The sequence below is a fragment of the Aquila chrysaetos genome, chromosome 3 (genome assembly GCF_900496995.4).
Source record: "Aquila chrysaetos chrysaetos chromosome 3, bAquChr1.4, whole genome shotgun sequence".
Classification (NCBI taxonomy): domain Eukaryota; kingdom Metazoa; phylum Chordata; class Aves; order Accipitriformes; family Accipitridae; genus Aquila; species Aquila chrysaetos.
Window position 1 is genome coordinate 75700049 of NC_044006.1, and position 25698 is coordinate 75725746.

Sequence of the window (25698 nt, forward strand, 5' to 3'; positions counted from 1 at the left end):
CCCAGCTTGGCCCTTGCCCGGTGGGATGAGGAGCAGAAGAAGAGGTGACCTAAGTGGGTTAGGACAGCCCCTGCGCTGCATCGCTCACACACAAGACCACCTTGTCTGTCCCACACAGCAAAGCCACCGAACCGGGTTGGGTGGGATCCCACCAAACTGGGTCGGGTGGGATTTGCTGGGAGGTTTGGGAGGTTGTTTCAGCAAATTCCACGTGAGCCCGTGGGTAGTTGTGGCCAACGAAACCACGTGTGTTGCGTCTCCTAGGGACGTTGCTGTAGTCACTCTTGTCAAATAAAGTGTTTCACCCAAATGTGCCACCGGTTGCGTCCCTTCCAGGACATTTGCCCTTGCGTTGGTGGCAACGGCCACTGCGGGAACAGCTTCTCCCACGTCAGGAAGGAAAAACCGCGGCTGGCAAAGACCGGGTCTCCACGTGAGACGTGGGCTCAGCATCCCCCAAAAAGCAAGGACATCATAGTGAGCCCACCAGAGTGGCATCGGGGCTTTGCCCATCCCTGCCTGTCCCTGCAGACCTGCGTGCCTCAGAGCTTCGAGGGCTCCGAGCGCTGGAGCTCCCCGGTCCTCTCTGTCACGTCCAGGAAGGTGCTGCAGGGATTTGGGCTCCGGAGCAGAGCTTAAATCCCTGGCTCCCACCTCCAGCCTCATCTCACCCTCACCCCGGCGCTGGCTGCGTGTCGGCCGGGTGTTTTCCAGGCGCTTATGTAGCTTTTGGAAAAGTTTCCAGGGTAGAAGACATGCTGGACGGGCCAAACACTCATCTCACAAAAAGCTTTCTGATAGGGGAGAGGTGCTGGTGGTGTCGGCCAGGATTTTTTCCTATAGAGCGGAGCAGGGCTGAGAGCAAGAAAGGGCATAAAAAAAAAATAAAAAAATAAAAAAATAAGAATTAAATAAACCCAGCGCAGGCAGGACGTGGCTACGGCGACATTATGCAAAGAGCTGTACACATCTGGAAGAAGTTACTGCGCACGGCAACCGAAGCAGAGTCTAAACAAGTGCAAGACGTTACCACATTTATGTCTGCAAAAGGGAGTGGTTAGGAAAAGGAAAAGAGCCGGGAAGGTGGGATGAAGATGGAGCCGTCCGGGGGCTCCGGGGACACCCCCAGCCCCGCTGTCGCGTGGCCGATGCCCTTCGGAGCCGTTGCGTTTCTCTGCTTTTAGGGTAGTAGAAAGGAATTCGTTCGCCCTTGACGTTTTGGGAGGCGTCTGCCATGGGTGGTGGGGGGCAGAAGTGGGTCTCGGAGGTGGCCGCCGTCCCGCTGAACCTCAGCCGGGCACCTCGTGGGTCTTCTCCTGCCGCGGTGGAGCCCAGCACCGACGGGCAGAGCCTGTCCCGGTGTCGGAGGTGTGGGAGCACCGTGGGACCCTCCCCGGACACCCTGGGGCTGCTCCAGTTTTGCCCCTTTGGTCCCCAGCAGGAGGATTTGGGGGTGACCCGGCTCCCGGCTGAGGCTGGGGGGGGCTATTGGGATGCTAAACTCCTCCCCCCCTACTCAGTATCGGGGAGATCCAAGCAGAGCTGGGGGCAAAATAGTGAAGCCCTGATTTATTTTTTTGGGGGGTTGGGGGCTGGCTGTGCCCCACGCTTCACGTCCTGGGACCCAGGGGGTGGGATTTCGGGGGAGCCCCAGCAGGGCCACCCACCAGACCCCCCTCCTAAAACCAAATGTGCCTTAACACCCCCCCCGCAACCTGCCTCTGCTTGCGGGGGATCCCCATTTCCTCCCCACAGCAGGACAGCGCTCCAAAAATCCCCCTTTTTTTCCTAAAACCAACCTCCCCCTCCCGCGACTCCCCAAACTGGGTTTTTATGCCCCAAAGAGCCTTGCTTTTTTTTTTTTTTTTTTGGCGGGTGGTGGGGGGGGGACGCTCCGTGTGCCTCAGTTTCCCCCACCGGGGGGGGGGTACCAAAGATGCTCCCCGGGGGATGCTGTATCGCTGAGCGGGCTGTAACCCGGGCAAGAGAAAAAGGGTGGTGGGTGGGTGCGTGTGTTGGGGGGGGGTGTCTCGCGTGGGGGGGGGCCACGCGTGGGCGGTGTGGCGGTGGTGGGAGCCTGTCCCTTTAAAGGGACAGCCGCGGCCCCATCTGATGCGGCGGCTCCAATCAGCGGCCCTGGGGTTTCTTGGCAGCCGGAGCCGCCGCCGCTCCGCATTCCTCCGTCTTCCTAAAAGGGGCTAACATGGCGATGGGCAGGATGAGGTGAAGAAGAGAAGGAGGAGAGGAGGAAGGGGGGGAAAAAAAAAGAAAAAAAAAAAAAAAAAAAAGGGAAAAAAGAAGGGAAAAAAAAAAAGAAAAAGGAAAAAGGGGGGGGAGAGAGAGAAAAAAGGAGGAAAAAAAAAAAAAAGGAAAAGAGGAACGGGGGATGCAAGCAGGGCTGGCAGCGGCGGCGCGGTAATTTCCTCCCCCCCCCCCCCCCCATCCCCACCTCCTCCAAAAGGCAAAAAAAAAAAAAGGCAAAAAAGCCAGCCAGCGAAAAAAAAAAAAAAAAAAAGGGAAAAAAAAAAAAAAAAAAAAAAAAAAGGCAAGCAACCAACCCAGCAAACCACCCAACCCAACATTTCTTTTTTTTTCATGGAGAGCAAAAACCCCAGGCAAGCGGAGGAGGACCGGGACTCCTTTGCGCGGAGATCTTTGCATCAAAATGGTAGAGCTTGCAACCCCCCCCCCCCCCCCCCGCTTTCCCTTTTCTCTTCTTTTTTTTTTTTTTTTTTTTTTTCCCTTCCCCCCCCCCCCCCCCCCCCCCGCTTCCTCCCGCTCCCGGGGCTTTGCTGACTTTGCAAAAGCCTCCGAAACTTGCCCAAATCCTTGCAAAAGGGGGGGGGGGGGGGGTTTGCATGGGTGAGCCGGTGGCATGCTGCATCCTCGTATTGGGGGGGGGACAGCCGGGGGGGGGGGGGCTGCTGCGGGGAGCCGTGGAAATAGGGGGGGGGGGTGGTTATAAACAGTGCAACCCACCCGTGTTTCTATTGCAAGCTGCTTTGGCTGGGGGGGGGGGGCTGCATGGGGGCTCCCCCCCTCCCCTTGTTGTGCTGGGAGGGGGGAATGTTTTGCATTGGGTCAAAATTGCATTAAAAATGTCCCCCCCCCCCCCCCCGCTCCCTGCACAGGCTCTTTTTGCAGGGACTGCATTGGGAGGGGGGGCTGGGCTCGGCCTCGCTTCTGGGGAGCTTTGAGGGGTGCTGGGGGGGGTTGGGGGTGCAGATGGGGGGTGCAGAAGGGTCTGACCCCCCCCCCCCACCACCCACCCACCCCCGAGGTGTGGGTCGTGCAGCCCAGCACCCCCAAGGTTGGGGGGGGGGGGGGGCCGCTCGCCCTGACCCCCAGTCCACCTCAGGGCTCCCACTGGGGGTTCACTGGGAAGATTTGGGGGGGGGGGGGGGGGGGAAACTTTTCAAGCCGCCCGGTCGCCCAGGCCGGAGGATTTGCTGGCGTTGCGGGAACGCAGGAGCAGCTTGCCGCTTCCTCGGCCCTTTTTTGTTCCCCGGATGACTCCTTCATTTTGCCAATTTTTCGCTCCCCCCCCCCCCCCCCCCCCCCCCCCATCCCAGTTTGCTCCAGCCATGGGCCCCCTTTTCCCGGGGGGATCTGGGGGATGCTGGGTTCACCCCGATATCCCGAAGGAACGAGGCCGCGAGCGTGGCCTGGAAAGGGTGCAGCATCCCACCCCGCTTCGGGTTCGCAAAAGGATTTTCCATGCATGCTCTTAAAAAAAAAAAAATAATAATAATAATAACAGAGGGAGGCTGGTTGCACCGGGAGTCTTGCAGCCGGGGCTCTCGTCTGCGGCAGTGACCTATTTTAGCAGCCGGTTGACTTTTAAGGGGGGGTTAGTTTGACTTGCAGAGAGCAGGCCTGAGCCGGGAAGATGCACGGGAAATCCTTCGGGATGTTCTGTGCCCGGGGACCGCGGTTCCCGGTACCCTGGTGCCTCCCCCATCCCTAAAAGTGCGAGGTTGTGATTGCCCCAGCGATGGCTCCGTGCCCGTAATAACACCCCGGGAGGCGTTCGAGCGGCTTTTCGGAAAGGGGAAGAAAGTGCAAGCTTGGAAAAATAAAGCAACGACGCTGAACCGGCTCACGAGATGATGGCTGGGATGCTGGGCTGGGGCTCGGCACCCCCCCGGATCCGATACTGGGGGTAACTGGAGTCGGGTTTGGGTTTGTGCCGGCCGGCCGGCCGCGCTCGGCCTGTGAAATTCCTGCTGGCGTTAAATCAGCTGCTGGAACAGCCCCTGCATCCCCTCCGGAGGGAGATGCTCGTGGACCAGGGAAGGCACCGGGGAGGTTTTTGGGAGCGTTTCGTGCTCTGAGGTGGGGATGGAGATGCCCAGAGCCCACCTGAGCGGGCAGCCCTGCGAGGAAGAAGGGGAAAAGTTGGGAATTAAACCTTTCGTCCGCACCCGGCCTCAGCAAGAACCAGAGGAAAATTTGCTTTATACAGCAAAAAAATCCTCCTTGGAAAGATATTAAGGGTTTTATTATTTTTTTTTTTTTTTAATTTTTTTTTTCCCGGATCTGGGGTGAAACCTCGCTGGGTGCAAACGTTTCAGCTCTGACCGCGGAGTTTCCCTGAGGATGCCGACTGGGCTAAACACCGCTCCGGGGGCTTTGCTGGGGGGGCCGGAGGGTCCCCTTCGCCTCCCGGCTTGGCTTCACGGCGGAGCTTTGTTCTCCCCGCGAGGAATTAACGGTGCGTTAGGTTATTACCAGGCAAACGCCAGACTCGGGCGAGATAAACGGCCTTGTATTTCTGTCTTGCGTCTGGAGGAGAGGCATGTCACCCCCTTCATAAAAATAACCCGGTGCTGCCTTTGGAGATGTTTTCTTTGTAAAAGGGAGGGAGAAGCAGGAGGTTGCCTATGAGTCGATTAGATACCGGTTATTTTTAAGATGCAGATTTTTCTCCTTTAGGAAAAAGAGGGAGAAACCTTTTGCGGATGAACTGAATGTGTCAAAACATCAGAGGGTCTTTGAAGGTTTCGGGGGAATTGCTGATTTCCCCATCTTCCCTCCTCACTCCGGCTGGAGGAGAAAACTAAGGGCTCTGCCACGCTGCTGCGTTTAAGCCTTTATTAGATGGGGACGTGGCGATGGCCATGACAAAGTGCTCTCCGGGAAGAGCAAGGGCTGAAGTTTTTATTTTGCTGCCACGTTTGCGTGTAGCCCCGAAAAAGGGGATCCCCGGGTCCTCCGCGTGGTTTGCATCCCAAATGTCCGCTGGCTTCCCGTGGGATCGGTGGTTCCTGAAAGGCTGGAGGAGCAGGTGCCGGTGGGGAGGATGAGCTCAGGGTCAGGCTCTGTGTCACCTGCCCCTAAATTTTCCTCTCTTATTTCTAAAGGGAATGCGTTGCGTTGCTGGAGCGGTATTTGCAGGGCAGGGCTGGCCCCATTGGGTTTCTCGAGTGGGGACACCTGAGGTCTTGTCCCCGTGTCCTTCGGGATTGCTGTCCTCTCTTCAGCCAACCTCGGCGCTTTGGCCGCCACTCCCGATGGGGAAACCTGGGATGATTTTTGGATATGGGGAAAGGCTGGCCATGGTGGTGCAGATATGATGGGTAGAGGACTTAATTGCAATAAATTGTCTTTTTTTAATTATTATTTTTATGACTGTATCTTTTGCCTGGAGCCAGGGCTGCTAACACCTTGTCTGAGTTTAAGCCCTGCTCCCCGAGCTGCTGAATTTGCTGGACAGCCGTGATAAAAATAAGCCGTTTTAATGCACATTCATAAAAACGTTAAAGTGTCGGGCAGGGAGGATGGCTGGACCGGAGGAGAACGACCGGTGCTTCCCAAAGAACCCCGGTCAAGGTTGAGTTTAGGATGGAGCTGGACGTGGGGACCATCCCTGAGGTCAGTGCCAAGTTTTGGAGAAGGATGCTCCGGGATGGAAAGCCCTGCCCGGGATGCTGGGAGAGGCTCAACCTTGGACCTCTCTGGCAATTTTGTGGTCTGGAGTCGGGTTAGAAAACACCGTGGGTTTAGGGGTTTGATGGGAGCCGGGCGCGGGGCAAACCTTGGAGGTGTCGTATCCCATCTCCCTGTTGATCCACCTGGAAGGTGACAGTGGCATCCCTAGGGATGGATGTCATCCATGGTGCCGGGCAGGGGGACGCTGCCGCCTGGTGCCAGCCTAATTCAGCGGCACGTGGGAGGAGGTTTCGTGCATCCTTCCCCCTCATTTTCCGGGGATCCCAGCCTCTTCCCGGCCCTTGCGTGGCAGCGCGTGGGTGCGGGGCTGGCTCGGGGACACGATGGCTTCGGGCCACGCACGAGCGGCGCGGTGGCTGCCCCGTTGCGCCCGTCCGTGCTCCCTGCACTGAGTTTGGGGTTCCCGGGGGGTCCTATAAGCCACGGGGAGCTCGGTGCACAGCCTGCCCCGCTCCATCCATCCCCTCCCTTGGTGGCGCTGGGGACAACCGGAGGGTCCCGAGGGGACGATGCTCGCCTCCTCCCCGGCCTCGCGCGGCTCGCACCGGGCTGGGCAGCGGTCCGGAGCTGGCCCCTGGCGCAGCCGCTTGGCCGACAGCCCGGCTGGGGAGGTCAGCGTTGGGTTTTGTCCTCGTTTCCTCCCTCGATCTTTCCTCCGCTTGTTTTTCTCGGGCAGGGGAGGGAGGGGGACAGCGGCTTTGCATGTGTGCGTTTGTGTGTGTCCCGGGTTCTTCCACCCCAACAGGGACTCTGCAGGAGGTCCTGCATCCCCCGGACAGGAGGGCAGCATCCCGTCCCGCTGCCCGCTCCCGTGCCAGGATGGTGGCTCGGGGACATCTCCATCAGCCTGGTGTCACTAGCTGTGCCAGGCGCTGGCGGGGACCCCGTGGCTCGGCTGCCCCGGCCGTGTTCGGCGTTTGTCAGGAGGATGCCGGCTCTGCCGAAATCCAGCAGCATCCGTTCGGGGTTTAACCCCAGACCTCGCTTAGCGCAGATCTTGAATTACCCGCAGGGTCTGGCGTGAGCTGCACCCAAAAAAACCCCTTTCGTCCCCGACCGAGGGGACACGGACAGACGGACGGGTGCATCCAGCCAGGCTTCGGTGCCTCCGCTTTCCCCCCGGAGCAGAGGGATTGAGGCTTGTCCTGGGCTGAAAATAACACGGCACGGGGCTGAAAACCTCGGTATTTTTGCAGCAGGGAGGCTGCGTTTGCGCAGGGGACGGTGCTCGCCTTTGCACGTGTCGGGACGCTGAGGTTACCGAGCAGATCTTGGGGCTTGGCGATGCCCTCCGCCGTCGCCTTTGGTGGAACGGAGGGATGATGACCCCGATGCCATCGCGGTGGCGGTGGCATCCCCAGGAGCAGCTTTGGCAGCGTCGCCTCCCTGGACCGGTTTGGGGATGGGGGAGGTGATGGTGGGGTTGGCCCGTCCATCCATCCTTGCAAAGCATCGCTGTGGCTTTGCAGCTTTGTGCAGGAAAGAAAAAGAGAAAGATGCCCAGAGCGGCTGGCGGGGTTTAAAAAACTTAAAAAAACCCACAAAATAAATAAGAAAGCAACCAGACGTTAACCCTCTGCGGGCTGTGCTGCTGGCAAGCCAGTGCCCGCTCCCAACGGGGCAAAGCCTCGTGTTGCTCATCCCGCCTCGTCCCCCCGCTCTCCCCAAGCCGCAGGCGGCCGTGGTGCTTAGAAAAAAAGCCCAAACGAACCTTTTCCCTGTTTGCGGAGGTGGCTCCTCGGGCTGCAGGGGGACAGGGATGGGGGAAGGATTTGTGCCCGTTCCCTTACACTGAGGACGGTCCCGCTGGGCCTGGCGCTGCCGCCGGCTTCCCAGGCTGCTCCCTGGAAAAGCATCTTTGAGCCAAAGCCTGTAAATGCTGGATGCTATTAAAAAAAAAAAAAACCAAAAAAACAACCAAAGGGGAGGAAAAAAAAAAAAAAAAAAGCCTGGGAAGCATCTGACTGTCCACCAGCTGGGCTAATGTTCTTCTTCACATGGGCAGAGGCTGGGAGGTGTTTTTCGGGGTGCCCGACACACTCTGGGAGCATCCCTGAACCCCTTCCCCTTGCTTCCTCTCCCCCAAGCCCGCATGTGGCTCTATTTTAGGCAACCTCAAGCCTTTTAGAGAGTACATAGGGGAAAATCACCACTTTAGATGGTGTCACCACCATCCTAAAGGACGCGGCCATCCCTGGCCTCCGGAGCTGGGATGCCACCATCCCTGGCGAGCAACCGGTCCAGCCGTGGCAGCATCCCGGCGGGCAGGATGCCGGCGGTGGGCGCTTGGGGCCACGTCGGCCGGCGCCTCGCCAGGCGGGGCTGCGGCCGAGCTATTGTTTTCCCTTCCTGCTTGTTTTTCCGGACAACCCTCCCCTAATTAAATAAAAACACCCATCGTCGGAGAAGTGAACAAACCGGGCCCCCCCCGCAACCCCCAGCACGGTCCCGTGCTGTGGGAGGGCAAAGCACCCGTGGGAGAAATCCCCGGGGGAGGAAGGCGATGGGCGAGCAGAGCGGTGAAGGTAGGGCGATCGTCGAGGGAAAGGCGCGTTGGGATGTGGTTTAGCCCGCTGCCAGGTTTCCATGCGCGGCCGTGGTCCAAAAATGGGTGGTTTTGGCGATGTATGGGATGTGTACGGTCCAGGGAGAGCTGCTGGTTGCGGGGTGGCTTCATCCCGGTGCGTCCTGGTTTCGGGAGTTGTGGGAAGACGCGAGCATCACATCATCCTTGAAAAAACAACGACGACAAAAACTATATGGCCTCAAAACCATGCAGAAAAGGCTGAAGGTTTCATCCAAGGGTCTTGAAAGCAGTGGGTAAATTATAGGGGGCTGAGGATTAAAACCGAAAGCGCGGGCGTCTTTGGGATTTCTGATGATGCGCCTTTGTGACGTTTGAATTAATCTGTAAAAATAAGGTTTTTAACGTTATTTCTTTCTTTAGCAAAAGTCAAGTTTTGGCATTAAATAGTTTCAGCCAAGCTCTTTCACCCTGAAATGGAGCGGTGTTCAAATTGAGAATAGGACACGGTATTTTTTGAGGCGCAAGTGCTGACATTGTCTTCAGCTACTTATTAAAGCACTTTTCCTTAATCAGTTTAATACTGAAGGTCAACGGTAAATGTTTTGGTGGTTGCAAATGATACAGAAAAGCAGATTGCTGTTTTTCATGGGAGTTTTTGGGGTGAAAAATTTTAGGGAAATCCCCAAATTTTGTGCTGAATGGAAACTGGTTTGGGGGCAGCTGGTTCAACTGCTCTGCCCGGCGTGAAGCAGGGGCTTGTGGCCACCTAAATGTGCTTTTTATGCCCCAAAAACACCATCCTTATGCTAATACAGGAGAGAGGTACTCGTGGTCCTCGATGCTTCGGTGATGAGGGTGATAGACATGGCTATAAATAAATAAATAGAGAGGCTGGTGAATGTCAGAGGTGGTCTTCTGGGGGGCTGCAGATTTGAGTATTTAAATATATCCAGAGTGACCTGACCTGCTGGTTCCTTGGGGGGTTTTTATTGCTGCAGGAGCATTTAGGGATCTGGGTCTTAATACATGCTAAGCTAAATAACATTTTATCTTGGTACGTCGATTTAAATCCAGCAGCAGCCCCCTTTCAAGGGACGTGATCGGGTGTTGGTGTGGCTGTTTGGGGAAACTGAGGCACGCGGGGGGATGCGGGTGGAAAGGGAGCTGGGCTGTGCTTGGGTCTATCTCCTACAGCAGAATTTTCGGTGGCTTTGCTGGAGAGAGGGTGCCCCGGTCCAGCGAGCACCAACATCTCCTTCGGCCGCTGTTCCTATATCGCTCTTACGTCTTCCTCGCATCCCCTGCCACTGGGGCTCAGCCGACCCACATCCCTCGGTCCCTCCTCGCCCCGAGCATCCTCCCCGTCCTCCGGCCGCCTTCCCGCCTCGCCGGCCGTTTTGGGATGGGGCTTTGGCAGCATCGCTTGGAAATGCGCTTAAAATAGAGCCGGAGGGCAGCGTCGGGGCGGGGAGGGCTGTCTGGAGGCACCGCCGTCCCCTCGGGGTGGGGACTTCGCGGCCACGCTGCTTTCGAATAATTTTTTATGGGGGATTTTTTGGGTGCCGACGATGCCAGGACCCTGCCCGGAGGTCGTCGGCGCGCGGTGGGGGCCGGCGGTTTTAGGGTTCGCTCCGGTTTGGTGCACCCAGCCAGTACCCCAAGTCCGGACTTGGGGTGGAGGTGACCTGTTCCTGCGGTGCCGTGTTGGGCTGCTCATGGGACTAAACCGATCCAGAGGGCCAAGGTGGTGATGGTGGAAAAGAGGAAAACTGTGATTTTTATTTATTTTTTTTTTAAATAAGTATTTGTTAATTTAAAAAAAATGTATTTTTTAACATATTTTGAAATATATATATATTTTTTAAAAATATTTGCGTTTTCCCAGGGGAAGGGTAATGGATTTAACCCTCCCGTTAATCCCAATTAATCGGGCTTCTCCGCTCCAGTGGAGTTGCAGGGACGGGAGCTGCCGGAGGGGTATTTCGGGGCAAGTTGGGGTCTTTCTTGGGATCTCACCCCGGCGGGCGCCTCTCGTCTTGGCTGGCGCTCCAGCTCCGGGCGAGCTCACGAAAAGCATCTGATAGCAATAAAGAGCAAAAACCTCCCGCTGACAAGCCCGGGCTGAAGTCACCGACGGGACGCGGCCAAGACACGCATTGTCCTCGCCGCTGCTGGGACTGATTAGAGCCGCCTGGCAAGCCCCGGCGCTGGGTGAGGGGTCAGCCCCTTTTGCCAAAAATCCTCGATCCGGAGCAAAAAAAAACCACCCCAAACCCCCAGCTTTTGTTTTCCAGGCTGTGCGGAGGCGATGCCGCCCGGCGGACCCAATTCCCCCTGTTTTGCACCCATTTTTCCACGGCTGTGGCCGTGCCGAGCTTGGGGCATCCTATATGGGGAGCGAGGTGAGATGGATCCTGGGAGGAAAAACCTGAATTCGATTTTTGTTTTTCATAGCGAAAGCAAAGCAGGAGAGGCCCTGGCAAACAGCAAACTGCTCCGCTAAAAGCTTGCTGTCTCTTCAGTGTTCGATATTTATTATATCATTATTTATTTTCTATGCGCTTGGGGGGTCTGAGCCATCCAAGTTCCTCTCATCAAAATGTCCTTGGCAGTCGCAAGGCTTAGAAAATGGGGAGGGGGGAATGGGTGGATGGCTGTTCCGGCTGGGATGCAGCATTTTATAACAAATATATATAAAGAGTGTTTATGTATTTATATATTTTTGTATTTATATATTTATAAAGAGTTGAAATATATATAAATGAATGTAGAAGATATAAAAAATATATAAATATATATATAAAATATATATAACCCCCCCCCTTTGCCCCACTCCATGCTGCAGAGCCAAGTATTTGGCAAAGAGCTGGTTTTTCCCTGTTTTCCCCAGGTACGAGCGTTTGCTGGGGCTCTCTGGGACCATTGGGACCATGCGAAGCTGACGACCCCATTGGTTGGGCGGGTTGGTTGCAGAACAGAAATTCAGTGAAAATGAAATTTTTGGCAAGGAGGGGGAAGGGGTTTTTTTGCTTGTTGAGAAAACAGAAGAGAAAACACCCTTTTTTATTATTTAAACATTTTTGTCTTGTGTGTGCTTTTGCCTTTGGCTCACACAAAAAAAAAAAAAGTCAGACAAAACGTGTCTTGCTGGAATTCATGTGTTGATCAAGAGCTGCCATTTGTCCCAGAAAAAATGGGAGCTGAGAAACTTTTTGGAGCAGGAGGTGCAGTGTAAACCCAGCAGGTTGAACCCTTTCTGTCTGCCACTGTTCTGCACCATGTCCTCGGTCACATCCCGCAATGGTGGGGAAAGAGGGTGTTAATGTGGCCGGATCCGTCTCCATCCACGAATTGGGTATTCAGCACAGAAAACCAAAGGGCAGCAGAGGGAAAGGGGATATCCCACCTGCTTTTAATACAGGGCGCGGGATTTAGGGCGTGGGATATCCCTTACGTTCGGGATGCAGCTGGCAAACCCATCCTGGGGCTCAGGTATCCCCAGGAGAGGTGATAAAGGTCCAGGGGTGGTCTGCACCATGCAAAATTCATGTGAGCTAAATTAAATATCCAGCAAAGGCAGCCTGGGAAGTGTTGGCAGTCGCAGCACTTCGTAGTGTCGTGGTTTAACCCCAGCCAGCAACTAAGCACCACGCAGCCGCTCACTCGCAGTGAGATGGGGGAGAGAATTGGGGAAAAAAAAGTAAAACTCGTGGGTTGAGATGAGAACAGTTTAATAGAACAGAAGGGAAGAGAATAATAATGATAAGAATAACAATAATAATATGTTAATAATAATAAAGGAATTGGAATATACAAAACAAGTGATGCGCAATGCAACTGCTCACCACTCGCTGACCGATGCCCAGTTAGCTCCCGAGCAGCGGTCTGCCCCACTCTGGCCAACTCCTCCCAGTTTATACCCTGGCCATGACGTCACATGGTATGGAATACCCCGTTGGCCAGTTTGGGTCAGCTGTCCTGGCTGTGTCCCCTCCCAACTCCTTGTGCCCCTCCAGCCTTCTGGCTGGCTGGGCATGAGAACCTGAAAAATCCTTGACTTAGACTAAACACGACTTAGCAACAACTGAAAACATCAGTGTGTTATCAACATTCTTCTCATACTGAACCCAAAACATAGCACTGTACCAGCTACTAGAAGGAAAATTAACTCTATCCCAGCTGAAACCAGGACACGCAGCCTGGGGATGTTGCTCACTGATTTGAATTTTTCCAGGCATTGCTTTTCCCCAGGCAATTCAAAATGGGCTTTAAAAAAGCGCATAAATCATCCCGGTGAATCCAGCTAGCGACTTAGCTGCTAACGTGAGCCAGAGCACGTGGCGTAATTCGGCAAATATTGGGGATATTGTGTTTTATGTAATTATCTTGTAGAAGCAGGGAGTTTTAAAATCCTAATTTCCTTCTATTTAGGGGGTCAAATCTCAGCTGGTGCCTAAAATTGGCTTCCCGCGTGGGGCAAACGTCCCCCCGGAGTCTCCATCTGGTTCAGGAGGTCGAGGTATCCCCTCTCCTGCTTGACATCTCCTCCGCCTGAGCGTGGAGAGCTGAGCCAGGCTTTGGACCTTCTTGGTGGTGGGGTGGCCATGGTGCCTCCTACCCAGGCTGAAGGGATGTCCATGGGTGCTCGTATGGCCTTCGCCTGTCCTTTCATTGGGCTTTCTCCTCTTTGGTTGAGTCTCCTGGACTCAAGTTGGTGGTGGAGCTTCTTGGTTGGTGTCTGCAAGCTGGGCCTGGTAGTGGAGCATTTCGGTTGGCATCTCCAAGCTGGGCCTAGTAGTATTGCTTCTTGGTGTTTTGAAGCTGTGTCTGGCGGTGGAGCTTCTTGGTTGGCATCTCCAAGCTGGGTCTGGCAGTGGAGCTTCTTGGTTGGTATCTCCAAGCTGGGTCTGGCAGTGGAGCTTCTTGGTTGGCATCTCCAAGCTGGGTCTGGCAGTGGAGCTTCTTGGTTGGCATCTCCAAGCTGGGTCTGGCAGTGGAGCTTCTTGGTTGGCACCTCCAAGCTGGGTCTGGTAGTGAAGCTTCTTGGTTGGCGTCTCTGACTTGGGATGGTATGGACAGGGATGGGTGGCATGGCTGGCTGGGTGTTTTCCTGGGGAAAGAGCCCTCCTGAATGATTTTATTTCCTTCCTCCCCACAGCTGATAGTCGAAAAAACGACTGACTACCCTTCGGCTGAGTACTCCCTGGTGGAGGATGTAGCCCTCCACTTCACGTGTTTGATGGACAGACTGAACGAGCAGCGCCTCTTTCAGCCGGACCTGTGTGACGTGGACATCGTGCTGGTGCAGCACAAAAGCATCTTCCCGGCGCATAAGGGGGTCCTGGCGGCCTACAGCCAGTTCTTCCACTCCCTCTTCACCCAAAACAAGCAGCTGCAGCGTGTGGAGCTCTCTCTGGAGGCCCTCACCTCGCAGGGCCTCCAGCAGATCCTCAACTTCATCTACACGTCCAAGCTCCTCGTCAACTCCTGCAATGTGCAGGACGTGCTGAACGCGGCTGCCGTGCTGCAGATGAACAACATTGCCTCCTCCTGCCAGAACCTCCTCGACACCCGCTCGCTCAGCCTGGCCGCCGACATGGCCCTGCCCGCCGAGGGCTGCACCGGACCCCCGCCCTACTACTGCGAGATCAAGCAGGAGGTGGATGCCCCCCATCCCAAAATCTACGCCCGGGAGGGCAACGACCCCTACTCGGTGCGGGTGGAGGATGGAGCAGGCGGTGGGACGCTCCCGCCTGGTCCAGCCAAGCAGTACTACAAGGAGGAGAAGGATGATGGTCCGGGCGCTGTCTGTAAGATGGAGGGCGAGGAGTCCGAGGAGGACCTGGACAGCCAGGGCTCATACAACCGGGAGCAGATCATCGTGGAGGTGAACCTCAACAACCAGACCCTCAACGTCTCCAAGGGCATGGAGGGGAAAGCAGCCGCCAGCGAGGCGGCCGTGATGGGGCGGCCTGACGGTGATGGGCGTGACACGGAGGAGGATGGGGAGGGGGAGAACGAGGAAGGAGAGGAGGAGGAGGAAGAGGAGGAGGATGCGGAGGTGGGCGAGGAGGAAGAGGAGGAGCACAGCGAGGAGGAAGACCTGGAGGAGACGACGGAAGAAGAGGATGATGACGACGACGACGAAGACGCGTCGGAGGTGAAAAGGGAAAAGGGTGGGCAGCCCCGCAGAGGCAGCCGGGCGTCCAAATCCACCAAACCTGCCATGGCAACCAGGTCCCAGGAGATGGCCAAGGTGGAAGAGGAGGAGGAGGAGGAAGAGGAAGGCCAGCGAGGGAGGAAGAGGAAAAAGGAACAGGACGGTTTGGGCCAGAAGGTGAAGCTGGAGGAGAAGCAGCACTACCCGTGCAAGAAGTGCCCCCGGGTCTTCAACAACCGTTGGTACCTGGAGAAGCACATGAATGTCACGCACAGCCGCATGCAGATCTGCGACAAGTGCGGCAAACGCTTCCTCCTCGAGAGCGAGCTGCTGCTGCACCACCAGACGGACTGCGAGAAGAACATCCAGGTGAGCCAGCCCCGGGGACGTCCCACCAGGGGATGGACAACCCACCAAGGGGGTGGAGCATCCCAGTGGGGATGGACATCCCACCAAGGTGGGGACATCCCACCAAAGGAGCATCCCACCGTGATGGGACATCCCAGTGGGGGAGGGACATCCCACCCACCGTGGAGGACATCCCGCCCAGCTACACCATGGGACGGGTTCATGCTCAAATAATATTTTTGCTGTTGCGGTTGGCACATGGCAGACAGGAGGGAACCTTACTTCACCCGTGACTCGTACGCAGGCTCAGGAGGGTCCCACGGTAGCATGGGACCAGAGGATTTGTGCCTGGGGACTGTGGCTTCCCCTTGGCCAGCTGGGTGGAAACATGGAGTAATTTTTGAAGAGTAATTTTTCTTTGAGTTTATTCCGTTAATCTGGATAAAACATTGCAAGCCCCTGATGGAGACACACTCCGGCCGTTCCCACCCAGGCTGAAACCAATTTAGCTTAATTCAAAGATTTGCTGACACAAGTTGAAATGGTTTTAATCTGCCTTTTGTGCTCTTTAGCTTGCGTATTAGCAAATTTCCGAACGCATCTGACATCCATGCGTGGCTCGGGCTTGGTGTGTCCTTCACCTAATGCTAACGAGATCCCACGTTTGCAAATTGACTCCGTTAAATCAGTGCGCTTTTGGGGGGATAGGTAGGCATCCCATCAGAGCAGCAAACGTGCATTCCTGCAGACCCCTGCAACCCATTTCCTAATCTGCAACAAGCTGTTTTGCATGACGCTGCCGCTACTAATTAAAAAAATACCAACTTCGGGAGAGCTTTGCCCGTCATCCTTCCTGCCAACGACCGGATTTTAAATGGTCTTGCAGCTCTCCTAAACGAAGATAACGTAACCCAAGTGCTACTGGAGCCCTTTGCCGATGGCACCCCAAATAAAATGGGGAATGAAGCAGATCTGGGCACTAGGGTGTGCGGGGAATACGGAGGCACGAGTGGTCTTGGCTCAAGCAGGTGAAGGAGCCGTTGCCTGCACTGACCCGTCGGTGCATCTTCCTGAAAAATTCACAGTGCTGAGGTTGCTTTTTTTGGATGTTTTTTCCCAAAATTGGGCAAGTGCAGCTCTGATACCTGCATGGTGGTGGCTGTTTCGGAGCCTATTGTAAAGCCTATGCAATTAAAAATGAGTTTTCCCAGAACATTTCTTCAGCCTCATCTGCTTTCCTGATGGATAACATGGGGCTGTCGTCACCTCATTGCTTTTTTTTTTCCCCCTTTTTATTCCTTTTCCAGGTCATTTCTGAGTAGGATGAACCACAACTGCCCATGCAGTGACCTCCTTCCATGGAAAAAGTGGATCATTACCTTAGTAATGAGTTGAGCGTTTTTAATTTTACAAATAGCCAAATTCACTCCATTTGCTCTGATAATATTGAATAACTTTATCAATATACCATGGAATTATAGCTGGATGGAAAAGAGATTTTTTTTCAACTCTATACCTATAATGGACAGTCTTCATTTCTTGTTTTTTAACCAGATCTGTGGAGGGACCATCCCTCTTATCCCGTTCGGCTCTGCTGCTTTCTTCCCCTGTTTTGTCCCCAAATTTCATCCGTAATGCTTGAGGTGTTAGGCTTCATGTCGCTCCCTGTGATCATTTCCCATTGCCCTCCGCAGCCCCACGGACACCACAACAGTCATCCTGCCTCTGTTGCCCGAGAAACGATTCGTCCTTTGCTTTATCAGGTTGTTTCTCAAACTCATTTTTAGCCAGCTTCAGTATGGTTTTCCTCTTAACCTGCGAGAATTTTTCTCATTTTTTTTCTCTCATTTGGATGTTACTTCCACATTTTCGAGTGATGCTTTTTTGCGGTAACTGAGGACACAGGGCTCAGCCCTCCAGGGTGCTTGGTCCCAGCCTGGGGGCTTTTCTACATCTGCTGCTTTCCCTCTACCTTTAATTTCAAAATTCCCCTGCAGCCTTTTTCATTTTGAGTGGAGAAAATGGATATTGATGTGTCTTTGATATCAGGCTCTGGTCCTGGATTTGTCCTGAAATGTTTCTTAAAGCAGACATAAAATTGTTCTGATCTGTGGAAATATATACTTAGGAACAGTAAAACTCAGAGGACTACTCATGTTGATATTCAAGGATGGCAAGATGAAGATGATGAGTGTTGGGAATGCCTCTGTGACCCTAATTTTGCCTCTCAGGCACCTAAATATAAATATAGAGAGAGATACTGTGACTACATGGCATAATGGTATATTTTCCAGGGTATCACAGCCTCATTCAGTGCAAACTTTGGTTGAAGCCCATCAATGAACATCTGTTCCTCTGGGTAGGAGGAGAAGCCAGAGGAATACCTCCCCAGGCTTACTGGTACCGCTCAGCCGTGCTGTTGCAAGATGCCTCCAAGGCATGAATTATTTTCTCAACACATCTGCAAGGAGAAGGGACGGTTTTACCCCTGTTGGCCAAGAGGAAGATGAATCATGGAGAGATGAAGGGGAAAGAGTTGACCCTTGGAGGAAAAAGAGAACCTTGGCTCCTGGGAGGGTCCTCGGCCATGTGCTGCCCGCCATCTCTGCGCTCTAGCTGTGTGGATCTCGCTCTCCCGTGTTTCCCCGAGCACCAAACTGATCTCACGTGCTTCAAACAGGTCTCATGCTTGTTGGAACTTTGGAAAAAGTTGGAACTTTTCCTGGGAACTTTCAGAGAAAGATTGAACTTGTTGGAGCTGAAGCAAATCTCTACCATAACTTCTTGGGGGAGACTTTGCACATCATGTTGTTCTGCTTGTGCTGATGGACTGGTTTTGGGGTCCGTTTTGGTCCATTTGGATATGTTTGGAAAACTTACTTAGTGGTAAAGTATCCATAATATCTGCTGAAGACTGAAGTTGCACTGCCCTGGCTTGGGCTTCTCCTCGTTCCTATATTCTTTGCAGCCTTCTAATGCACAGAGGGTTGGGTTTTTTTAATGTAATGGTTTTGTTGTGTGCCAGAATAAAATCCTCATTTAGGAATAGGGCCTTGGTGCACGAGCTGCTGTTTGTGCAAGTCCTAATATAGCCATTGATGGAGATGGCACGTCCTTCCCTGGAAAGTCATTGTCCCTTCCTCATCCGATGGATAGAAATTTGAGTTTTGGAGGTTTTGAAGTGACAAGGTCTGTAGCAGACTTGCTGGTTGTTATGATTTTTGATAGCTGTAGGTTTCATAGTGATGTTCCCTTTCAATGGATGAAGCTGATAGCCTGGTAAAATGAAAATGCTGGTGGTGCCTGGGCATGTTCCTCTGCTTCCCTACCCATCCCCTCTCTCCTTGCAGTGCGTGACATGCGGGAAGGGGTTCAAGAAGCTCTGGTCCCTCCATGAGCACAACAAGATAGTCCACGGCTACGCCGAGAAGAAGTTCTCCTGCGAGATCTGCGAGAAGAAGTTCTACACCATGGCCCACGTGCGCAAACACATGGTTGGTGAGTGCGGAAGGCAGCGGTGCCACGGGGGGATCTCGTTTGGGGTGTTCATCCATCATTTTGACAATGAAGGGTGATTTTTTGTCGCTGTTGTGTTGGGAGTTTAGGGCTGGGCTTACTCTTGGGTGAGCTTTCTCACGTCCACGCAGGGGCCTTGAAATTTGGCCTTAATGCCATACATATGTCTGCTCAGTGCTGGGTCTGCAGCAATCAGGCATGGTGCTAGGGAATCTCATTTGCTTTATTTAACCACAAAAAAAGACCTCAGAAGTGATCAAAGGAGGGCTTGAAGTGTAACCATCCTTCCCTTGTAAAACAGGACCAGATCACACCAGAGCCAGGCTTTGAAAAGCAAATTGCACATGGCACAGCGGTCAGGTCCCTGGGGCTTGCAGGCACCAAAGAGATCCAAAAAAGGGGGGGTTTTGGCAAGCAATTAGGGGAGTATCTGGTATGTTGCTGCCATGCATCTTGCCATGTGGCATTGAGTTTGCTGGGGTTGGGTGCTGACGTTGGGAGCGGCAGCCAGGACTTGGGGAGATGGATGCTTGGGGTGCGGGGAGAGTGCCTGACCCTGCTCCTCTCCACTTCAGCTCACACCAAGGACATGCCGTTCACCTGCGAGACCTGCGGGAAGTCCTTCAAGCGCAGCATGTCCCTCAAGGTCCATTCACTCCAGCACTCTGGGGAAAAGCCTTTTAAATGCGAGGTAAGGTCCTGTGTGTCACCCCACCCCGCATCCTTTCAGACGAGGACAAACCCACTGATTTGGGGAAAGATCTTCCACTTCTTGGGGCTTCCCCCATGCTTTGTGCCAGTGCAGCTGTAGGGATGCTCCCACGCTCTTCCAAATTTTGCGTCCCCTCCTGGTTTGAGGGTCCCACCAACCTTATGACGAAACTCGTCCAAGGCCGGGATCTGTCCCTGCATGCCTGGACCTTGCATCCCATCCCAAGCCCATCCAGCCTGCAAACTTGGCTGGGTATGTCCCGAAAAGCCATTTATTTGGGTTCTTTTGGGGGGGAAGAAGGTGATTTCTGCACTGCTCCGACATGCTGGTGGTCTGGGGGGGGAACGTGGCGGGTGTTTTGGTTGCTCATCAACAGCTCGTCCCCCTCTCGCCCCCGCAGAACTGCAATGAGCGTTTCCAGTACAAGTACCAGCTGCGCTCCCACATGAGCATCCACATCGGCCACAAGCAGTTCATGTGCCAGTGGTGCGGCAAGGACTTCAACATGAAGCAGTACTTCGACGAGCACATGAAGACGCACACGGGTGAGAGCTCCCCACCTTGCCCCCGGCCCTTGCAGGCAGGCACCCGGGGCAAAAAGCGATGGGATGGGGGTAGCATCTTTGGGTGGATGGCAAGATGGAGTTTTGGGGGCGAACAGTCCGGTCACCGGCTTCTCATCCGTCTTCCCCCATCCTTAGGCGAGAAGCCCTACATCTGCGAGATCTGCGGGAAGAGCTTCACCAGCCGCCCCAACATGAAGCGGCATCGCCGGACCCACACAGGCGAGAAGCCGTACCCCTGCGACGTCTGCGGCCAACGCTTCCGCTTCTCCAACATGCTCAAAGCCCACAAGGAGAAATGTTTCCGAGTCAGCAACCCTTTGGCTTTGGACACGGCTGCCCCCCAACCCGCCGCCAGCCCGGCCCCGCTGCCCCCCGGCCCCGGCGTCTCTCCCCTGCCCCTGCCGCTGCTTCATCCCCTTCCACAGACCCTCCCTCCTCCTCCTCACCTACCGCCACCCCCTCCCCTGTTTCCCGCGGGGAGGATAAATTCGAACAACAACTAGGTGCCCCCCCAACCCCGGCCGTGCGCCCGCACGGACTGCTCTACCCGTTGGGAACGTCTCCCCCCGGGGAGCCAAGGCTTCGCTTGCTCTCTACCCCCCTTCCTCCTTGTTTTGGGGTTGTTTTGGGTTTTTTTTCCTTTTTCTCACCCGTCATTCTCCGCGGAAAGGGGGAGCAGGAGGAAGCCCTGCCCTGAGGAGCGTGGGTGTTGAGGGGGGGGAACCGCCGTCCGTCTGTAAGGGTGTAGGTAAAAGGCATCACTCTGCTTCATCTTCCTACCCATTGGCTTCGTCCTTGTGCCGGGATGCTGGCGGGGCTCGGAGGAGCAGGATGCCGCGCCGTCCGGGGTTGAGCTTGCCGGTGTTGCGTGCCCGCTCGCTAGCCGAATGAACGCCTGCCGGCGCTTCAATATTTATAATAAGCCGAAATCTAGCTAGTGGTGCTTGAATCCCTGTACTGTAAAGCTGGTCTTTCAATTCAGGCTCTTTTCCCAAGAGGTTGAGAGGTGGGCACCACGGAGGAGCCCCTGCTGGCCCCGTCTGCCGGCCCCGGTGGCCTGCGGCGAGCGAGCAGATGTCCCCGTTGGAAAGCCGTCAGCCTGCTCTCGTTAGCAGCCCTCGCCGCGTCTTCCCTCCCCGCGATAGGTTTTCCTCTTCGATAGGCGAAAGCACAAACACCGGTGTTGCGTCTTGGGGCATCGGCAGCTCACTGCCAGTTCATTTTTGGGGTGCCCTAAGGGAGCCAGGCTCTGGTGTGCCCTTTCTGCTAATCCCAGCAGGAGCTGGGCTCCTGGGGATGCTCTGGAGTTGGCGAGGTGTCCCTGGGAGAGCTCTGATGGCCTCGGGACTGGCGGGAGGGTGGCCTGGGACAGAGGATGCCGCTGTTTCTCGGCAGAATCAGCCCAGAATAGTGCCTTAACAATTCGAATAAACCCCTGACTGACGGGTGAGCTCCAGGTTGGGTCCCGTTGCAAGGTTCAGAGCTAAAGCAAGACCCCATTCCAGCCTGGTTACGATGTCCCATCCTCCAACTTGTTGCCCGCGTGACTCTCCCAAGCTTCGCCTCTCCCCATGGGGTTGGCATCCGTTGCCCTGCCCTGGCTTGCAGGGGACCAGTGAGGGCTGTGGTTGGTTCGGTGATGTCCCGCGGTGTTGGTTAGCGCTTCTCTGGCCACATTGTGTTTGTTGAAGCTGAGCTGGTCTTTGGTTTCACCTACTCAGGCTGGCTTCACGCTGGCGGAGGAGAAGAGGAAGTCTTTGCTGTTACTTTTTTGTTGGATGCTGGGGTCCAAGCTGGGTCTCTCGTTGCTGTGCTCTGCCCTGGGGTGTCATGCGTTGGCCTGACCATGGCTGTGTGGTCTCCCTGCCTGGGGAAGTGTCCCCTTTGGGGTCGGGGAGAGCTGGGAGCGCTGCAGGGGCTGCAGAACATCCAGCATGGTCAGAGAGGTGCCGGCCAAGAGGTGGGGTGTGTTGCAGCTGATGCCTTGCTCCCAGGGCCAGCGCTGTGGATGCGTGCGGATGTGGGTCAGGTCATGGAGGAGGTGGGGAGCAGGGATGTTGGTAGGCAAGAAGGAAGAGAGGACACTGAGCGTGCTGCGGGAGCCCTTTCTCATTTGCACCTTGTTCTGGGTGATAGCAGGGTGCTGGGCACAGTGAGCCACATCTGGCTCTGCAAGAAGTCTTGGTGCTTCGTCTGGACCAAATCAGCAAAGTACTTGGGCAACGTTGAGGCTGCCCCTGCAGAGATCGGAGGACTCGGCCATGCGCTCAGGGGCTTTGCTGACCAGGGACATGCAGGAGCATTAGCCTGATAGGGACAGGACAGGGGAGCATCTGCTGTTCTCCTGAGTGGTCTTTGAGGTGACGGGTTAGGTGACTGGTGTCCCTTCCTGCTGAGCGGTTCCCCTGTGCCTGATGTCTCCAGAAAGCTGGCTGCTCTTGTGGATTTTAGCATGTTGGAGCAACAGATTGCTTTTCATCTTCATGTTGGCTGGGATCCTGTGGACCCCCAGCACCGCAATAAGTACCAGTGAGCTCACCCTCATCTCCATCTGCTTTGAGCAAAAGCAGGATGCTATGGCAGAGCTGCCTCGCCATATTGACCTTCTCAGATGGGTACCAAAGGCTCCTCTGCTTTCCTTCCTCCGTGACCTTGGGGCTTATTGGGATGGTGCAAAGCCTTCTCAAACACGCATCCATGAGGGATGTGGGCACGCAGGTCTTGGGGCCATTGGCTTTCTGAAGTGACCGTGACCCAGACTGGAAGACGATTGCTTTAGAGAAGCATTCAGTGATACCCTTGGAGGTGTTGGAGGGCCTCAGTAGAGTGGTCCGTGCTGTCTCCTCGTCTGCTGCCTCCCAGACCCCATCCCCTCAGGCTCCCTTGTGCTTCTTTCCCCTCACACTCAGCCTTGAGACGGGATGGGAGCGCTGCACCCCAAGGAGGGCTCACCTTGCCTGTATGGTCTCCTGTGATGGAGCCCATCAGCCTACCTGTCTGGTAGACTTCTCCCCACAAGTAAACACCCACACCATGTGTTCCCTTGTACCGCTCACCTGGAGGTGGCTTTCCCTGTCCTGGGTCATCCTCTCGCAGTGAGGACCTGTCCCACTTGGACATCACTGTGAGATGAGAGCACCTTGTTGAGGCTAGAAGCCCAGCGGAAAGCCCAGTGACTGATCCCAGCCGTGTCTGATCCCCTTCGAGAGCCTGCTCGTAGAGCCACCTGGAGACGTCGAGATGTGACCATGCACACAGCACTTTGGAGAACCAGATCCCTGCTGCTCCCTCCCCTCTCCAAGGCCTGGGCAGTTCCCAGGAGTCCTACGTGGCCTCCGAGCCCTTTTGTCTACACCCTTACTCGGCCCCGATGTGTCTCTTGATTTCTGGTTTTCGTTAATGTACTAAGAGCTCAAATGAGTTGCTCCCGCAGTGTCTCATCCCGCATCCATCCCAGTAGGCCCTGCTGGCACCCATTGGGTTGGACGGGGCGGGAGGCGGGGGATTTGGGTCCGTTGTTTTCAAGCTTTTTATGTTTTATTTTAAAATTTTAATTTTTTTTTTTTTTTTTAACTCTTGCACCTTAATCTCTCACAACCCTTCTTCGACAGACCGCGAGGGTGGAGAGGGGCTTAATTTCCATTAAGCAGTTCATGAATATGCCGCAACGCAACGTTCGACTGACAACTCTGCCCACGCGCCGAAGCCCAGACCTGTCTGGGTTTGAATTTCTTTTTCCCCCCTTCATTTGAACGCTGGGGAGGGAGGGAGTCATGTGGGGAGGGTCGTTTTTGGTTTATCTATCCCAGGAGCCTGGTAGCACAGACCAGTTAGCCTCATAATGTCCATGAGGCACAGCTGGCCCTTCGGACCACAGCCATAACCCCAGCGCGGTGGGAAGGTGACGATGGATGGACGGCCGGCAGGTGGGAACGGCTGTGACAGTGCAATAGAGACGAGCATCCGCTGCTAGACAACTCCACTGATTAAACTCTTGGTTTGCCCGAAGTTGAGAGGGAAGGACGGACGGACGGACAGACGCCCTTTGTTCACACGGACAGAGAGAGCTTCCCCACGCGCCGCCCTGCCTAGTGACACGTAACCACGACGGGAGTTGGGTTGAACTTGCAAAGGAAGAAAATAATAATTAAAAAAAGGGAAAAAAAAAAAGGATTAAGAACAACCTCAGTAGCATGGAACTTGAAGAAAATGAACGAAACCCCAAGCACTTGCCTCAAAATTAGTTTCTCATGCCTGGTGTTTGGCTCTGTATTATTTTATGGCATTCAGTATCGGTTGCCCAAACATGCCAACTTAAGAGTGTATCGGTGGCTCTACTAGTGTGAACAAACTAAACAAAGCACTTTATTCTGTATAGATAAGGGAGGGCGGGGAGGGGAAGCTTTGATGCTTTTCAGAAGCATCTTAAGTAATGTTCTAGCAAATGTATTATTATTATTACTTTTTTTTTTTTATGACCATGTGTAATCAATATATGTTTATCTTTAACTCCAAGTACAGCAGTTACTCTCTTTGGGATGGTGTGATGAGGGGGAGGCTGAGATGGTCGGGTTAGTCCATCAGCGTAGGGCTAACTGGGGCGAGTCATTGCCTACTGCAAGAATGGGCAAGTCTTGCTTCGTTGATGGCCCCGTTGGCCAATGTCTGGGAGGTCCCAAGAGGTGCATCAAAGCTGCCTTCCAGCTCACAGCCAGCCTTGGCACCACGGACCCGACGTGCGTTCCCATCCCGAGCCATCTTCTGCCTGGGGGTGCTGGGGCTGCTCTCTGGGCCACCCATGAGCAAGATGAGTCATGGGAGGCTGTTTTGGGTTGTCCCTAGAGGCCAGGTCCTTGGCCATGCTTTGAAACCTGCTTTTGGCCTCTCACCAAGGCACGTCAGGGGTCACTGAGCTCTGAAAGTGGTGAGAGGCCAGAACTAGGCCTTTCCACTGCGTTCTCCCAGTCTGGAAGTGTTATGACTGTTACCAAAGAGGTTGCAAGTGGAAGGACTGAATCAATAAACAATTTGTCTTTTATAAAAGAAAACCTAAAGCTCCACCACTTTCTTTGTTACCTTAATTTTGCTTTGCTTTTTTTGCTTTTTTTTTTTTTTTTTTTGAAAGGCTCTTTTCAGGCAATTGTGTGAGGAGTCACAGCCTGGCAGGATGGGCTTCCTATGGCATATTGACCGCTGCCGTCGCTTCACATGTATAGACTTCGCATTGGGTTTGGTGGGAGGTGTGTTCGTGTGTGTGAGACAGCTAGACACTTGTGGGGCCAACCTAAAAATAGCTTTTCAGGGAAGGGTGATCGGTGGATAGAGGAAGGGGCTCAGTGCTTACAGCCCTGGGGGTGTTAAGGGGGGTGAGGGCTAAGGTCCTGGGGCCTCCCGGCTCCGTGAAGTTTGAGTGAGCTATGAGCTGGGGCTCTCTCATCTCCTCTATAGGCAGTGGAGAAACCAAGGAGCCCATTCAAAAGCACCCAGTGCCTTTATTGATTTAAAATGGAGCCGTGGCAACCTCGTCAGCTAACATCAGCACTGATATTGGGAAGCTAATAGAAGAAGAGATGATTTTTCCCCCTCCCTTGGGATGTACCTCCTCCTTTGCCCCTGGCATTGCCTGGAGAAGATACCCGCAGGGGGACCTGTGCCACTGCAGCTGTGCATCTGAGCCAGGAAAACACCAGGCAGCAGCAAGGAGTGATGCTTCTCTGAGTATTCACGCTGATATTTCTTATCTGTGATTGCCTTTGGACTGAAGCAGCCTCTTGGTGAGGTGGTGGTGGACATCTCCGGGCCAGACTTTCGCTTAGCAATGTGCAACTCTGCTGCCTTCCTTGGGCCAACACTGGCTTGCACTCACTGAGATTTGGCCCCCGTTGCTCAAGCAGTGGGATATTTCAAGCTCTTCTGG

At 54.5% G+C, this 25698-nt stretch overlaps 1 protein-coding gene across 3 annotated transcripts; it reads left to right on the forward strand.

The window, feature by feature from the left end:
* The first annotated feature begins 2395 nt into the window (after nucleotides 1-2395).
* ZBTB47 (zinc finger and BTB domain containing 47) lies at nucleotides 2396-24824 on the forward strand. Of its 3 annotated transcripts, none has more exons than XM_030010363.2 (6): nucleotides 2396-2415; nucleotides 13638-15008; nucleotides 18338-18485; nucleotides 19079-19194; nucleotides 19616-19760; nucleotides 19917-24824. In XM_030010363.2, the coding sequence occupies exons 2-6, from the start codon at nucleotides 13719-13721 to the stop codon at nucleotides 20282-20284; spliced, it is 2067 nt and encodes a 688-aa protein (XP_029866223.1). In that variant the 5' UTR covers nucleotides 2396-2415; nucleotides 13638-13718; the 3' UTR covers nucleotides 20285-24824. The 3 variants fall into 3 exon arrangements, with proteins under 3 accessions (XP_029866223.1, XP_029866221.1, XP_029866222.1); XM_030010361.2 differs by lacking the exon at nucleotides 2396-2415 and adding an exon at nucleotides 2497-2668; XM_030010362.2 differs by lacking the exon at nucleotides 2396-2415 and adding an exon at nucleotides 3321-4714.
* Nucleotides 24825-25698: the final 874 nt, after the last annotated feature.

Bases quoted from the DNA above. Each gene is read 5' to 3' on its own strand.
- ZBTB47 (XM_030010361.2), top strand. The intron at 18,486-19,078 runs GTGAGTGCGGAA...TCTCCACTTCAG, and splicing joins CGTGCGCAAACACATGGTTG to CTCACACCAAGGACATGCCG. The intron at 19,761-19,916 runs GTGAGAGCTCCC...CCCCATCCTTAG, and splicing joins GCACATGAAGACGCACACGG to GCGAGAAGCCCTACATCTGC.